Source organism: Podarcis vaucheri (genome assembly GCF_965113315.1).
Source record: "Podarcis vaucheri genome assembly, chromosome: 3".
In the NCBI taxonomy this organism is placed as follows: domain Eukaryota; kingdom Metazoa; phylum Chordata; class Lepidosauria; order Squamata; family Lacertidae; genus Podarcis; species Podarcis vaucheri.
The window spans coordinates 96,600,336-96,615,157 of NC_138761.1; the positions used below are offsets into that span (position 1 = coordinate 96,600,336).

A 14,822-nucleotide genomic window follows, 5' to 3' on the forward strand; every position below is an offset into this window, starting at 1 on the left:
AACTTCCCTAAACAGTCCTTTCCTCTGCTTGGGAGGCACGCATCTGGCCCGATTTTCCCCTGCCGCGCCACAGCTTCTAAAGAGGCTTTTCTCCCGCACCCCAAGGCCGGCGCGGAAAGGGAAGAGCGCAAACGCCGCCGGCGCTTCGGGGCGTGACAAGGCCGCGTCTCGGCCTCCGAAGCGGAACAAAGATGGCGGCCGGCGTTCGCGCGCCCATAATGCTCCGCGGGAGGCCCAGGCGGCCGGGCGGTTCTTCCGGACTCGGGGCGGCGGCGGCGGCGGCCTCAGCTGGGCATCGCTGAGAGAGAAGAAAGAGGGCGAGAGGAGCGAAACTTATGTGAGAGAAAGAGGGAACGGAAGGGCTTGTCCGTCGGTTCCCTTCTGCTAGAGGAGGAGGAGGAGAGCCATGAGGCGCCGGGCGCCGCCGAGCTCCTTCCCGCTCCCCGCCCTGCTCCTTCTCCTGTTGGTCTTCGGGGCTCCCGAGTTGGGGGCGCTGAGGCACCCGGCCGCCCCTTCCCCTCGGCCCGCCCCACAGCACCGGGGCAGGCACCGGCCGCCGCGATACGGTGAGTTATTTGAGAGAGAGAGGCGGACTTCCATAGACCCTTCTTCCCCCCCCCAGGCACTTTCAGGGTGCGGGGGGGGACTTGGGGGGGCGCCGCCAGCCAGACCTGCTCCCCTCCCCCTCCCCCTTATCTCTCTTCAGGTTAATAGAAAATTTAAAATGAAGAATATGGGATATGCTGTGTTTGACGGGGGTTGTGCTGGGAGAGTCTCAGGCTGCGCTTCGTGGCTGCTCCGAAAGCTGTGCGCTGGAGAAGGAAAGCCCAGCATCCGAGGTGTCTTTGGTGGGGCTTTGGGGAGGGCAGGTCGCATACTTCTGAACATGCCTACTCGGAAGTAAGCCCCAGTTCGTTCAGTGGGGACTTGCTCCCAGGTTTGGCGTGCCTAAGGTTTGCAGCCTGAGTCTTTTTTTCTCCCCACTCCCCCCACGCCCCTTTGCTGAATTCATATAGTGGGTGTAGTGACTGGGTTTTGGAAACTCTGCAAACTGAGAAGCTGCTCAGTTCTTTCGGTTTGGTGGGGAGGGGAAAAACCCCAGCCAGTCTAAAAGCTGATTGCACTAGAGTAGGGTTTCCCAAACGTGGGTCTCCAGCTGTTTTGGGGACTCCCATCATCCCTAGCTAGCAGGACCCAGCGGTCAGGGGATCAGTGGCGTAGCGTGGGTTGTCAGCACTCGGGGCAAGGCAAGTAATTTGTGCCCCCTAACCCGTGGATTTGCGCCCCCTAACCCTAATCCCCAGATGTTGCGCCCGGTGCGGCCGGCCCCCCCCTGCACCCCCCACGCTACGCTACGCCACTGCAGGGATGATGATGATGATGATGGGAATTGCAGTTCCGAAACAGCTGGGGACCCAAGTTTGGGAAACCCTGCTCTAAGAGAGCAGGGCTGGGGAAGCAAGTTGCTGCCTGGATGCAAGTTGGACTGCCAGTTTCCATCAAAACCCCCCCCCCCCAGAGCCAGCGTGACCAATGGCTAGGGGCAGTGGGAGTGGTAGTCCAACCATGTCTCTCTAGGGCACATGTTCTTCTTCCCTGTTCTAGGAGCATGGAAGAAAAGATACACAGTGCTGATGTTGCATGAATGTTAATTAACTGTAGTGTTAAGCCTGTGAGGAAGTTGCTGGTTTGCCTCAGTGCTTTGTGGGAGGAAAAGGTTATTGTACAGAGGAAGGGGCTGCTCAGAAAGTGTTGTTGTATTTGACTACTATTACTAAGTCAAGAACTGTGGCTGCATATAGTACTGCTAAGCTCTCATTGTTATATCTGTACAGTATTGGATTTGGTCATACAGGTCCTGGAATGGGTGGTGGGCAGAATAAAGGCCCTTAAGCTTGAAACTGAATTCTTACAAGACCGAGCTCTTGTTGGAGGGGTGGCTGTGTATGGGAACTGAGCAGATTGCCTGTTCTGGATGGGGTTACACGCCCCCTGAAGGTTCCGCCACATGTGTCACTGGAGGTCCAAGTGGCCGCAGTGGTGCTACATGCTCTCTACTGGCTTTGGCTGATATTCCAGCTATGATAGTTCTTCATCCAGGATAACCTCACTATTGGTAACTTTAATAAAGTGCTCTAATTGGGGCTTTTATTGAGGTTGTTCTGGTAGTTGTAACTGGAACGGCGTGTAGTTACTGGCTAGATCAGCCAGCTGTGAGGATGTTACCCCTATTGCTTAAAGCAGGGACATCCAACTCCCAATAGACTGCAATCTACTCACAGTATAAAAAAACTGGCAGTGATCTACCCATTGTCGTTGGTTGGAACACAGTTGTGGAGCTTTTTTTAGGAAGCCAAAGTTGTGGAGCTTTTTTGGGAAAGCCAGAGTTGTGGAGCTTTCATTTTTTGGGTGTGTGTGTGTGTGAAGGAGATCACTGAGGGGCCAAAGATCTACCAGGAATACCCCATGATCTACCTGTTGGACACGCCTGGCTTAAAGCATTACACTGGCTTCCAATTTGCTCCAGGGTCAGTTGAAGCTGATGTTACTGTCATATAAAGCCCTGAACAACCTGGGACTGGGTTACCTAAGAGCATGCCTTTTCCTGTATAGGCCTGCCCGTTCTATGAGATCACTAGAGCAGGCTTTCCTGGTTGTCCTGCAGCCTGCATAACTTATCAAATGACAACCAGAGGAAGGGCTTCCTCTGCAGTGGTGTACAACCTTTGGGATCATTTCCCACTAGGTTTCAGGCAAGGTCCAGCCCTGCATGTAAAATTGGCATGTCTTGTTTTTATGGAAAACAGTGTAAACCATCCTAGAATTTTCAGTGAATAAATAATCACACTTTCATACACTGTAGAATTTCTTGTTGATAAATGGCAGTTGATGTTTTAAATAATGTACAATTCAGAATCATCACTTGCATTTGTATCCCACATAGCAGATGGTGAGTGAATTGTGTGTAGAAATTGGGGCCTGTAATGAGTTGATTATTTATAACCTATGAGAAATTCAGGGATGTTGTAATAATCCTCTTCCCAAATGAATGAATGGATGAGTAATAGAGGCTACAACTGGTACTGTTCATGAAAGGTTGCTATGTATCTTTGCCTCTAACAGGAGTGCTCTTATTTGAACTTCCAGCATTCTCCTTCTCCAGAATGTTATCTTTTGTAAGGAGAAGAATGAATTGTTAGGAGCAGGGGAAGGAGAATTTCCTTTGACTGGCAACTGGCTCCAGTGTGTGGTGACTTCCTAGCTCTAGGGTGATGATGTGGTAGCTGAGGGGTGGGGAGAGGGGGCAGTAGAAAGGGGGATAGTAAGGATTTGGGGTGGGGAGTGAGGGCAGCAGAAGTGGGGGGGGGAGGTGAACACAAAACAAAATGGATCAGTGAGGCTGAGGAAATAAGCAGACCAATCTGCTTTGAAAGATGGAAAAGAAAAATAGGAATCTACCCCCTAATAGCTATTTCTGAACCCCTGGTGATTGTCAGGGAGGCTAGAGGCTGCCAAGCCAAGGGGATCCCCAGCTAGGCAGGGGATTCAGGGAGCTCTGGAAGGAAAACTAGGTGCAGATTTCTGTATGGTTGCCAAGCAGGCAAGGTGCTAAAGATACTCTGCCCCAGGTATGTATGTGGCATGCAAATGCTCACTTCTGTCTCTAGCTTCCATCTCCGCTCTCCGCTTGGCTCCTGTTTCCTTTCTTGTCATTCTCCTCTTTATTCTGTTGCTGCTTCCTTTCCTGTGCTTTCATTTCTTCCGTGTTCCTATTATATTATAACTATAACTATTATATTAAATATAGCACAGGATTTTTACATTTGTTGCATTTACAAAGAAGTTTGGAGATGCTACTGTATCAAAGCTGCATGCTGTTTGAAAGTGATGCAAAGCAGAATAAATCTGAACAATGTTGCAGAAAGAAGCCTATGCATATTCCGAGTTGTTCTTCCTTGCTTGCTTCTCCCCCACCTCTCACTGTCCTTTCCATTTCAGCTTTCCCTTCTTCACCACTCCTGCCTCTTGTTGCTGCTTCCTCCTCCTCCCTGCACTCAAAATCAAGAGCCAGGATGCTCATTTGGCTATAACAGTCAAAATGTGGCTCATACTGCATTTGCTCCCTGCTCTTTCACTCCAGCACAAGTAGAACAGCTTTTTGGGTTGTTTTTCTTTTACTCCTCCCCTTTTCTTAAATATGTTTTGTACTTATCTGTATACCTTGGGAGTTCACTCTACTCTCTTGTTACCTTGCTTGTATGTGTGTGTGTGTGGTGTCATTTGGGCTGTATAACAATGACACTCTTTTCTTTCCCTGAAGATTGGAAGTACGACTCTTTTCCTGTGGTAAGAGGCAAGTGGTGGCCATGTGATAAACAGCTGCCCCTTTGCACCTAAGAGCTTCAATTTTGTATCTGCATGTGGGGAGTGGGGTGACACTGGATTGCAGCCTACAAAAAAATGCTCATTCCATTTTCGGGGCAGGGAAAGGAAGTTGCAGTCAATTTTTCTCTTTATTGTCAGTACTGTCTTTACACTTGTAGTTCCTAATTTCGCATGCAGCAATACACTGAAGCAATGTTGAAGTGCCACTAGCTCTGTGGAAGAGCATGTAACTTTGCATGCAGAAGTTCTCAGTTTGATACTGGTGGCGCTGTTTAGAACAGGCTTCCTCAAACTCAGCCCTCCAGATATTTTGAAACTACTGTTCCCATCATCCCTGACCACTGCTCCTGCTAGCTAGGGATCATGGGAGTTGTAGGCCAAAAACATCTGGAGGGCCTAGTTTGAGGAAGCCTAGTCTAGTTTAGAAGAACATTGTCTCACAAGGCAGGGAAAGACTGACAAAGACTTGGGAGAGCTGCTGACAAACAATGCTGGGTTAAGTGGAAAAATACCTGATTTGGCGTAAAGCAGCCACATATATTCATAGAACGATATCTTTTTAGTGCTCTTGAGTGTATTCTCATTTTGTGGGAAGGGATGGACAGGCAGTTGTAGGAGCAAATCCTGGTAGCTGATTACTTAAAAAAAATTCTCTGGAATGGGGTGTGGAGTGTCTGGTTTCATTTCCTGGTTTTGCCATAACTTCCAGTATAACAACTTGCGTTATGTGTACATCATGCTTCTTGGGCATGTGGTTTCCACACAACTCTCTTGAGAATAAAATCATTGACTTCTAAAGCACCTATTTCTGGGCTTGCTTGGAATAAAAAGACCTGGGGAAAATATTCTTCACAAGAAAAACAGGCACTATTGCGTGAATGCAAGGGCATTCTCTAAATTATCTTTACCCTGGCCTTTGACAGTTAAAGTATTTTGTTTTGTTGGACCTACCTCTCTCGCTTGATTTATACTGCTCTGCTCCATTTGGAATGGTGTGGCTTGATTTATGGCTTCCCCTGTTTTTAGATTTGTGTATTGTTGTAATCAACTCTGAGACTTTAAGTAGGAGGGTGGGTAATAAATCTTAAATAAATAAAATAATGAGTGTTCAGACTATTTAGAGCTGAGCTATGCAATCTGCAAAACTCAGGTGCTGCTGCTTGACGGGACCACTTTTGACTGGCCTCGGTCCAGTATACCTGAAGGAGCATCTCCACCTCCATCGTTCTGCCCGGACACTGAGGTCCAGCACCGAGGGCCTTCTGGCGGTTCCCTCACTGCGAGAAGCCAAGTTTACAGGGAACCAGGCAGAGGGCCTTCTCGGTAGTGGCGCCCTCCCTGTGGAACGCCCTCCCACCAGATGTCAAAGAGAACAACAACTACCAGACTATTAGAAGACATCTGAAGGCAGCCCTGTTTAGGGAAGCTTTTAATGTTTGATGTATCACAGTATTTTAATATTCTTTTGGAAGCTGCCCAGAGTGACTGGGGAAACCCAGCCAGATGGGCGGGGTATAAATAATAAATTATTATTATTATTATGACTGGAGGTTGTAAATGGCTGATTTGAATGCTCTCAGTGTTAGCATGTTGGCCATAGGCTTTAGCATGACCTTCTTCCTGGGAGTGAAGTTTTGGACATTATTTTGTATAATCTAAACATTTAAATATGTTAAATGATATGAAGAAATGCTAACACAGAGGTCAATGTGTGTGTCAATAAAAGCATTCAATATGCTACTGCTAAATGTATACCCCTCTCCTTTTGTCCAGTTTTTGAATTCTAAAAATAACTGCTTCCCTTGAAAATAATATTAAAATGTTATGCTTGCAGTAATAAATCAGCAGTTGTTATACCTGAAATGGACAGAAAATAAATGGAAACAAATTGATTTTAAATGTCACATTTTTAATTTATTTACGTAATGTGTTTGTTTGCCTTACGTATTAGTGGTTTAAACAAGCAAACATTTATAAAAGCCATTTGCAATTACTTTTGTAAATGCCAACTGTTATGGAAAGGTTAGAAATTGTTAGATTTTTCAGTTGAACTGATCTAAATACTGCTGCTCTTCGGAACAGATGTAAATAAGTCATTAACGTGTCTCAGTGTAGGTTATGATTAATGACAAGTAGTTTCTTGATCAGGTTTTCAGTCTTGGGCATATTATTGGTCTTGGGATATTATAGACATGTGGAAGATGGATTTTGAAAGTGTGCACTACTTTAACTTGGGGTGGTTGCCTGGACTTAGATTCTTGACATAGATCAGCCTTTCTGGAGACTTCTAGATCCTAACTAGATGCTATCTACCTTAGATACAAAGACGTGTGGTTGTGAGGGCTGATGATGGCTCTAAACTTGCCTTTTGTAGTACTTATGTACACTAAATGGAATAATGTGTAAATGGAATAACTCTGATGTTAATATTTGCCACTTAAATACAGAGATTGATGGCCAGTTAAGCAGTGGCAGGCTTAGTAACACATTTGGCAAAGGATGATGAATGATGTGGATGGCCAAAGTGGAATCTTTGAACGTGTAATTTGCATAAATACCTTTGGGGTTTAACAGAAGTTGAACATTTCTGCTAATAGGCTGATTCTAAGTTTCTTGCATATTTTTAACCCTCACAATGAAAATATCTATCCACAATGAACACCAGCAAAGTGTCAAGCGTTAGGTTTTATTCTTGTTTATGATCAATTTGTTAGTACGGTAGGTTATATTCTTGCTTTGTGAAAAATGGAGAAGAAAGTGGGTTAGATGGCATAGACTAGAGAGAGATGAATTAGTACATCTTTATTGGTAAAAGCTATGCATTAGAATGTGTTTCCTCAGCTCTTTGTGGAACTATCTATCTATCTGCATTTTTTTCAGTGGATGTATTTTGTTTTATTTCTATGCTACAGTATAGTAATCCACACTCACCAGGATTTTTCTTGCCTATAGAATCAATTTGAATCTAATTAGAAACCTCTGGTTATATTTCTGAGTCACTGATTCAGACTAATGCTTTATCCAGGGGAACTTGATGACTGGAATGATGAAATGGTTCACTATTTAAGTAGTGGGAAAGGGGAATCCAAAAAATAACAAATTTTATGATTGGACATAATGGGCATAATTATGGAAACCATAGTTTTCCTGCTATATGAACAAGCCATAGCAAATCTCAGGCTCAGGTTACATATTTCCACTTCCTCTTCCCCTCTCCTCTCTTATGGCTGCAAGGAGGTGCTTGTAAACCTCTACTTTGTTTTTCAACAAACCACAGTTCCCCACTGCATCTTAACTTGAGAAGCTGTGCATTGCTTAAGCTTTAGGTAGTGAACCAGGATCAGAAGCCACAATTTGATCATTGTTGCTTCTCATGAAATAGAGTGAAAATCCCTCAAGTTTAGCTCCTCAAATATAATGGAGAGCTGTGGTTCATTTAAAATTGGAAGCTAAAGTTCTGAGCGCCTACTTCATGTGTGCAAAAGCAGTAGAGCGACAGTGGAGTGTGTGAGCTTGAGGCATGCCATGGCTGATTGATGTGGTGGGAATTCTTGTCTTTTTATTACATCTAACAAGGACATTTTTCTAGCTGTTCTCTTGTTAAGCCTTCTATTTCTTCCCCACAGAGAATCTGGAATCTGTTCTCTCAGACTATGATATTCTTTCGGTGTCAAACATCCAACAGCACTCAGTAAGAAAAAGAGACCTGCAACCAGAATCCCATATAGAGAAACTCATAAGTTTTTCAGCATTGCATAGGTGAGGCATCTTTAGTGAGAAGTTTGACTTAATATTATCTTACTGATTCCCTTTAAATTGTTGATTTCTGTGTTTTTCTCTCTTTTTACGCATGCTTTTTTCTAAGTTCTGCTTTAATTTCAGTAATTGGCTTTTGTTTGCATTGTTGGGAGGCCTATAGATCAACAAATTTATTCAGATTATCATTAAAATTCTGTAGTGTACAGTTGCCCCAAGAAAGGTGTCCGTTCCCGTATTATTGAATGTTTACAAATTCTTATGCATTTGACTTTTTTGAGAAAGTAGAATAGCTATACACAGGAACAACTGTGGTAATTTGGGTTTCTCAACACCAAATCTTCAAAGAGGAAGAAAGAACTAAGAGTGTGCAATCATTACAATCAGCAGCTACTGCTCTCTTTTATAAATCTACTCTCCACTTCAGCACATACAATGTATTTAAGCAAAATTGTTCAGTTTGTATTATTGTATGAATTTTAGAGCATTAAGCACTCCCCTTGAACACACACAGTAGGTAGAATCGACACACATTAAAAAAACCTTCTTTTTAAAAAAAGTGTTTTTAAAACTACATTGAATTTTCCATAAGGCTCACCATCACTATCTAGTGTCACATTGTATATTGTACTTAAAACACACTTAAAACCTATTAATTGCAGCTGTATGGCTGAGTCCAAAGACTCAAGGTGTCTCTGAGCTAGGAAAGGGGACAAGGGTTGGGCCTCACAGCTGTGCAGAGCCTCAGGGACTCAAAGCACCTCTCAAGCTCAACTTGATACCAAATGTAATATCCTAGTGAATTTGGATCCATTAAATGTATTTGAACACCAAATGCAATATCTCAATGTGTTCGGATACATTAAAAATATATAGCTGATATAAATCTCAAAATTAAATGGAAGCAAATTCTTTTACAGGCATTTTAAATTATACTTAACTTCAACTGCGGACCATTTCCCCAAAAACTTTCAAGCACTTATAGTGAATGGCCAAGGCAAGGAAACCGAATATCAAGTACAGTGGCAGGAATTTTTCACAGGACATGTTGTAGGTGAGTATAATAAGTTGTTTTCGGCGGGAGGGGGAAAGTATTACTGGATTTTTGTATTGTCATAAAGAAGTGTTTTGTCATAAAGAAGTCATCTCGAACTGGCATTCTATATTATCATGAGAACTTCAGACATTGTTACTGGTTTAATCAGACCATTTACAAATGGTGTCACGTAGAAGTAAATGAGTTTATACCTATTTAAAATAATCCTTTGGGGGCTAGTTGGCAGATGATCTGTGTGAATCAGAACCTCAGAAGTTTAAATAATAATTCTTGAAAAATTGATCTGAAATGCTATCGTCTCTAGTATATATTTGTGCATGCACTGTTTTTCTTAAGGACAAAAAGATGTTGGAAGTCATTTGATTCATGGAATGAGATGTGAAGTGATATGCTTGTGACTAGGAGGAAGTGGTTGTTAAATGTTACAGCTGATGCTCTGGGTTCGTACCCAAGTTTTCTTTCCTCCTCTCTCTTTTCCTCAGGTCAGAGCAACTCCAAAGTTACAGCACACATAGGTGAAGACGACTTCACAGTGAGGATCAACACTGATGAAGAAGAATATAATGTTGAGGTACATCTCTCTATTGGAATCTAGATGCAGACAATATGAACTTTCAGTCAGGTTGCTTCCCGTTGTTTAATATTTCTAGGGATGGAATTGCTGTTTGTTTTAACCCTGTGTCAAATGTTTCTGCCAAATGTCTGTGGACTGATAGAAACAGCCATATTGACTGGGATGCTCATGTGAAATACTACATACGCAGGCAAAACTTACATTTGGTTTATGTACTGACTGTGCCGTTCCTTGAGGCTGGTGGACTGAGGCCTTTTGGTCAACTAATCTATTTAGTCTGCAGTCCTATATACACATATATATCTGGGGATAAGTCCCATTGAACTCAGGGGAGCTTCCTTCTAAGAAGACATGTATAGGATCACACTGTGAAAGACATACTTAGACATCTGTTTCTCTACCTGTAGCCCTTGTGGAGGTTTCTCAATAATACACAAGATGAAAGACTTTTGGTCTACAGATCAGAAGACATCAAGGATTTCTCACGATTGCAGTCCCCAAAAGTATGTGGCTATGTTAAAATGGAAGAGGAGGAGGAGCTTTTGGGTGGAGGGCTGAAGGAGAGTAAATTAAATAAAGGTGAGTGTTAAACTGCTTGCAATAATCTTTCCCAATCGAACTAGAATTTTTCACTGTACATTAATGTATGTAGTGAAGTGAGTCTTATGGACACCGAAGAGACAGAATGCATACTTCCTAGCACACTGAGACTTATATGTAATTTTTATTTAAGACAGGCATAAAAACGATTAGGGTCAAAGATTTATACGATCTGAAGAGAAACCAGAATATTCTGACTCTTTGATGTGGAGAGAGAGCTTTTTCCTTACACTTAAGCAAAGCAATTATTTCCGTATAAAAATAATAATAAATAATGAGAATAATAATAAATGGACTTGCTGCCTTTGGCTTTCTTTATGATACAGTAAGAGAGAGATTTAAAAATTAGTACTTCTTTAAAAATATACTGGTGTGTATTAAGAACTGAGAGCTCTTTTCCAGGCTATGGTGTTATGTGATTGCTTTTTAAAAATACACCAGTCCTTTAGTTTGTAAAAAGAAATAAAAATAATGTTGAACAATGTACCGGATTCAGCAAATAAAATCATTTCCTGAAAGCATAAGTTAAGGAGATCTTTCTCCTATTAAAATTTATTTAGTAATGTTATATGGTACATTGAAATTATCAAGGAAGTTGTTTTAATACAGTCATTTAGTTTCGCTAAAAAATAAAAATAAACATTCAGAGGTATGTATAAGTGAAATTTATCCTCTTACATTTGGATATTTTCAACGTGTTAAAAAAATGTAAATAATCTCAAAGGCACAGTATGTCTCCTGAAAATCCTAACAGGGCCCTAGGTTCCACAGAAGTGCTTTGCGATGTTGCCCTATATTTGATTTACGTGTTTCCTTGTTTTCTACAACACTGAACCTAAATAATTACTTTGTATACGGCGCAGGTTTTAAAGATAATCTGTTAATGTAATACAGTGGTACCTCGGGTTACATACGCTTCAGGTTACAGACTCCGCTAACCCAGAAATAGTGCTTCAGGTTAAGAACTTTGCTTCAGGATGAGAACAGAAATCACTTGGTGGTGGCGCGGCGGCAGCAGCAGGAGGCCCCATTAACTAAAGTGGTGCTTCAGGTTAAGAACAGTTTCAGGTTAAGTACGGACTTCCAGAATGAATTACAGTAAGTACTTAACCCGAGGCACCACTGTACTCAGTTCAACATAAACAGGTCTTAAATGGTGACAGCAACTTGGTATCTCTTTAATTGTCACAATAGCAGATGTCCCTCGAAGAAAAAGAGCTACCCCAGACCCCTTGAAGAACACCTGCAGGATATTGGTGGTGGCAGATTATCGCTTCTTTAAGAACATGGGCCGTGGGGAGGAAAGTACTACAATTAACTATTTGGTAAGCGTTATTGTCTGCTCTTGATTCCTTGATGAAATATGTCTAAAAAAACCTCTGTTGTAGTTAGAAAGCTAATAGAATGTCACTGTTAGACATAAGAAGAGTATGTTTAAGTATTATTTTACGGATATGGGTGTGTTTGTGTAAAGCCTGATTTGGGGTAGAGTGCAATAATTTCATTTCACTTTTAATTTGTACACTGCCTTTCTATATTACTATGCACAAGGCGGTTTGCAGCAACAAAATATGCAACAAGGAACACACACCATATAATAATCTGATCCAATACAAAAAGTCACAATGAAGCATAACTTTAAAATGGAACAACTTAGTGGTACCTCGGGTTACAGACGCTTCAGGTTACAGACTCCGCTAACCCAGAAATAGTACCTCGGGTTAAGAACTTTGCTTCAGGATGAGAACAGAAATCACTTGGTGGTGGCACGGCAGCAGAGGGAGGCCCCATTAGCTAAAGTGGTACCTCAGGTTAAGAACAGTTTCAGGTTAAGAACAGACCTCCAGAACAAAGTTAATAACCTGAGGCACCACTGTATATGGAATAAAAGTAATAATCAATAATCAATAATAAAATATCAATAATATTAGAATAGTACATAATAAAATTAAACTCTCAAAACATCAGCAAATAATAATTAAATTGAAAATCGCTCTTAATAATTGCAATAAATCACTACTAAACTATGACCAATAGAAATAACTGCAAGTCACAATGCATAAAACAGGCTCTCTTACGCTTAGAGTTTGTGTATCTTGTTACTTGGGGATACTGTTGATCCAATTTGATTTGCTGTTTCCTCCCACTGTCTTGTATAGTGTGTTTTACCCTGAAGGGCTCTCCAAATGCTGAACAGCAGTTTAAAATATAACAATGTGTATTCTGAAAGGAAGAGGTCATGGTGGTTGCACATGTTGCTTAATTTTACCCTCTTCCTCTCTCCCCCCCACCCCCACCCTAAACCAACAACATTGGCAGCATTGCCTACTAAATCAGAGGTGGAGATCCTGGCTTGCTCCAGATATTGTTGGTCTCCGACTCCCATCAGCCCCCGCCAGCATAGCCAATGACCAGGAATGATGGGAATTGTATCAATCTATGTCACAGATTCCCCACCCCTTGTACAGAACTTTGGAAACCTCTTTCAAAGCTCCTTGAAAGCTTCCCTTGGGTTTTTCTTTTCTTTTCAAGTGTTAAAATATGTTTCAGAATCTACTGACAAGAGACTGGACCTGAATAACTTCTCCCTTTTCTGTGCCTAGATTGAATTAATAGACAGAGTGGATGACATCTATCGAAATACATCATGGGATAATGCAGACTTCAAAGATTATGGCATACAGATAGATCAGGTATTTAGAAAATACTCTTCGGATAATGTTCAGATTTGATCACAGTTTATTTGTGTGTGTGTGTGTGTGTGTGTGTGTGTGTATACGCACACCATTGAATGCAATGGACCTTATGAAAACATAGTCAATAGTAGTACAGAAGAGCAGGCTAGAGTGTCATTGATAAAATTCTTCATCAAGAGAAATCCAGTTCTGATGGTACACACGAACGATGTAAATCGCAATTTTTTGCTTGATATGTTTAATTATACAAAGTTGCATCAACTTCTGGTTTACTGGAAATTCTGGGCAGCTTTCCATACACTCCCCCCCCCCCCCCATTTATAGTAAAAATTTTCTGCCTATAACTAGGATGTTCAACTTACAGTAAGTTTAAGGTGCAGTCTGCACTGATTCCATTTAACAGCATGCTTATTAGGTGCACAGCGTAAGCAGAATTCTGACCTAATTTTCTGAATCATCTGAGTTATAAGGAGAAAGCAGTGTGTGTATCAAAAAAATTGCTTACTGAGGCATCTGAACTAAATTACTTAAATTATTTATATATCTTTTGAATCTAGATTATTGTTCACAATGAGTCAAAAGCTGTACGTGCCGGGGAAAGACACTACAACATGGCAAAAAGTCCTCTAGATGACCGTGAGGATGCTTGGGATGTGAAGGAGCTGCTGGAGGTAGGCTGCATGTGTTCTATGATGGATACAATGGAAGCACCCCACTTATTAGAAAGGCTTGTCTTTCTAATAAACTGAATGCTTACTACAAGTAATACCGCATGCTTGCTAAAAGTAATACTGTGTGTTAATTATTTTAATCCAAGAGGCTTATCTAGGAGACTCCAAGTACCCAAGTACTTTATTTCAGGAATTTTTTAAAACTACCTGTTAGTAACTACAATTTAAAAATGATTGAGGGCAAGTCACTGTTTTTAGACAAGGATGATGGACCAGGTGATCGCTATTGAACGATGCTGCAATCTGCAAAGCTTGTTAACCAACAGTGTCTCATTTATGGAGTAAAAATTTTCCCTAAACTGTGTTTGGCACATTTCCCTCTTCACAGCAATTCAGTGCTGATATAGCAGACAAAGCTGCTCACGTGTGCCTTGCGCATCTCTTTACCTACCAAGACTTTGCTCTGGGTACTCTTGGACTGGCTTATGTCGGATCTCAAAGGCCAACCAGCCATGGAGGCATCTGCCCAAAAGGTAATGTTTTTTCCCATTTAACAAGTTTGCTTATTGTTTGTCAAAGTGCCTAGAGATAAGTGTACATCCAGGATATGTACTTTTAAAACGGGTTGGTGGTCTGTAGATTTACTTCTTATCCAGAGGCTGTTCTAGTGAGCAGGAGTTTTGCTCAGCATCCCTATTGCATTTGCAGTATAGCTTCTTCATTCATGGTATCCAAGTTGTGTTAGTGGGACACATCATGGAGGAGGAGGAGTTTGGATTTGATATCCCGCTTTATCATTACCCTAAGGAGTCTCAAAGCGGCTAACAATCTCCTTTCCCTTCCTCCCCCACAACAAACACTCTGTGAGGTGAGTGGGGCTGAGAGACTTCAGAGAAGTGTGACTGGCCCAAGGTCACCCAGCAGCTGCATGTGGAGGAGTGGAGACGCGAACCCAGTTCACCAGATTACGAGTCTACCGCTCTTAACCACTACACCACACTGGCTCTCATGGGTGGGCAAACTAAGGCCCGGGGGCCAGATCTGGCCCAAGTGCCTTCTAAATCTAGCCCGCGTGTTTTTAC

General features: G+C 42.0%; 1 protein-coding gene across 2 annotated transcripts in view; it reads left to right on the forward strand.

Annotated features, from left to right (window-relative positions):
- The window catches only part of ADAM17 (ADAM metallopeptidase domain 17), a 27,126-nt gene continuing 12,304 nt past the window's right edge, over positions 1 to 14,822 (forward strand). The window contains exons 1-9 of one of the 2 annotated variants that reach the window (XM_082215515.1): positions 1 to 566; positions 8,013 to 8,145; positions 9,063 to 9,196; positions 9,682 to 9,770; positions 10,181 to 10,352; positions 11,571 to 11,698; positions 12,977 to 13,066; positions 13,627 to 13,740; positions 14,129 to 14,273. In XM_082215515.1, coding sequence (XP_082071641.1) covers positions 407 to 566; positions 8,013 to 8,145; positions 9,063 to 9,196; positions 9,682 to 9,770; positions 10,181 to 10,352; positions 11,571 to 11,698; positions 12,977 to 13,066; positions 13,627 to 13,740; positions 14,129 to 14,273 — 1,165 coding nt within the window. In that variant the 5' untranslated portion in view covers positions 1 to 406. Of the gene's footprint in view, positions 567 to 8,012; positions 8,146 to 9,062; positions 9,197 to 9,681; positions 9,771 to 10,180; positions 10,353 to 11,567; positions 11,699 to 12,976; positions 13,067 to 13,626; positions 13,741 to 14,128; positions 14,274 to 14,822 lie in introns of both variants that reach the window. The other variant, XM_082215514.1, reaches the window with a different exon arrangement.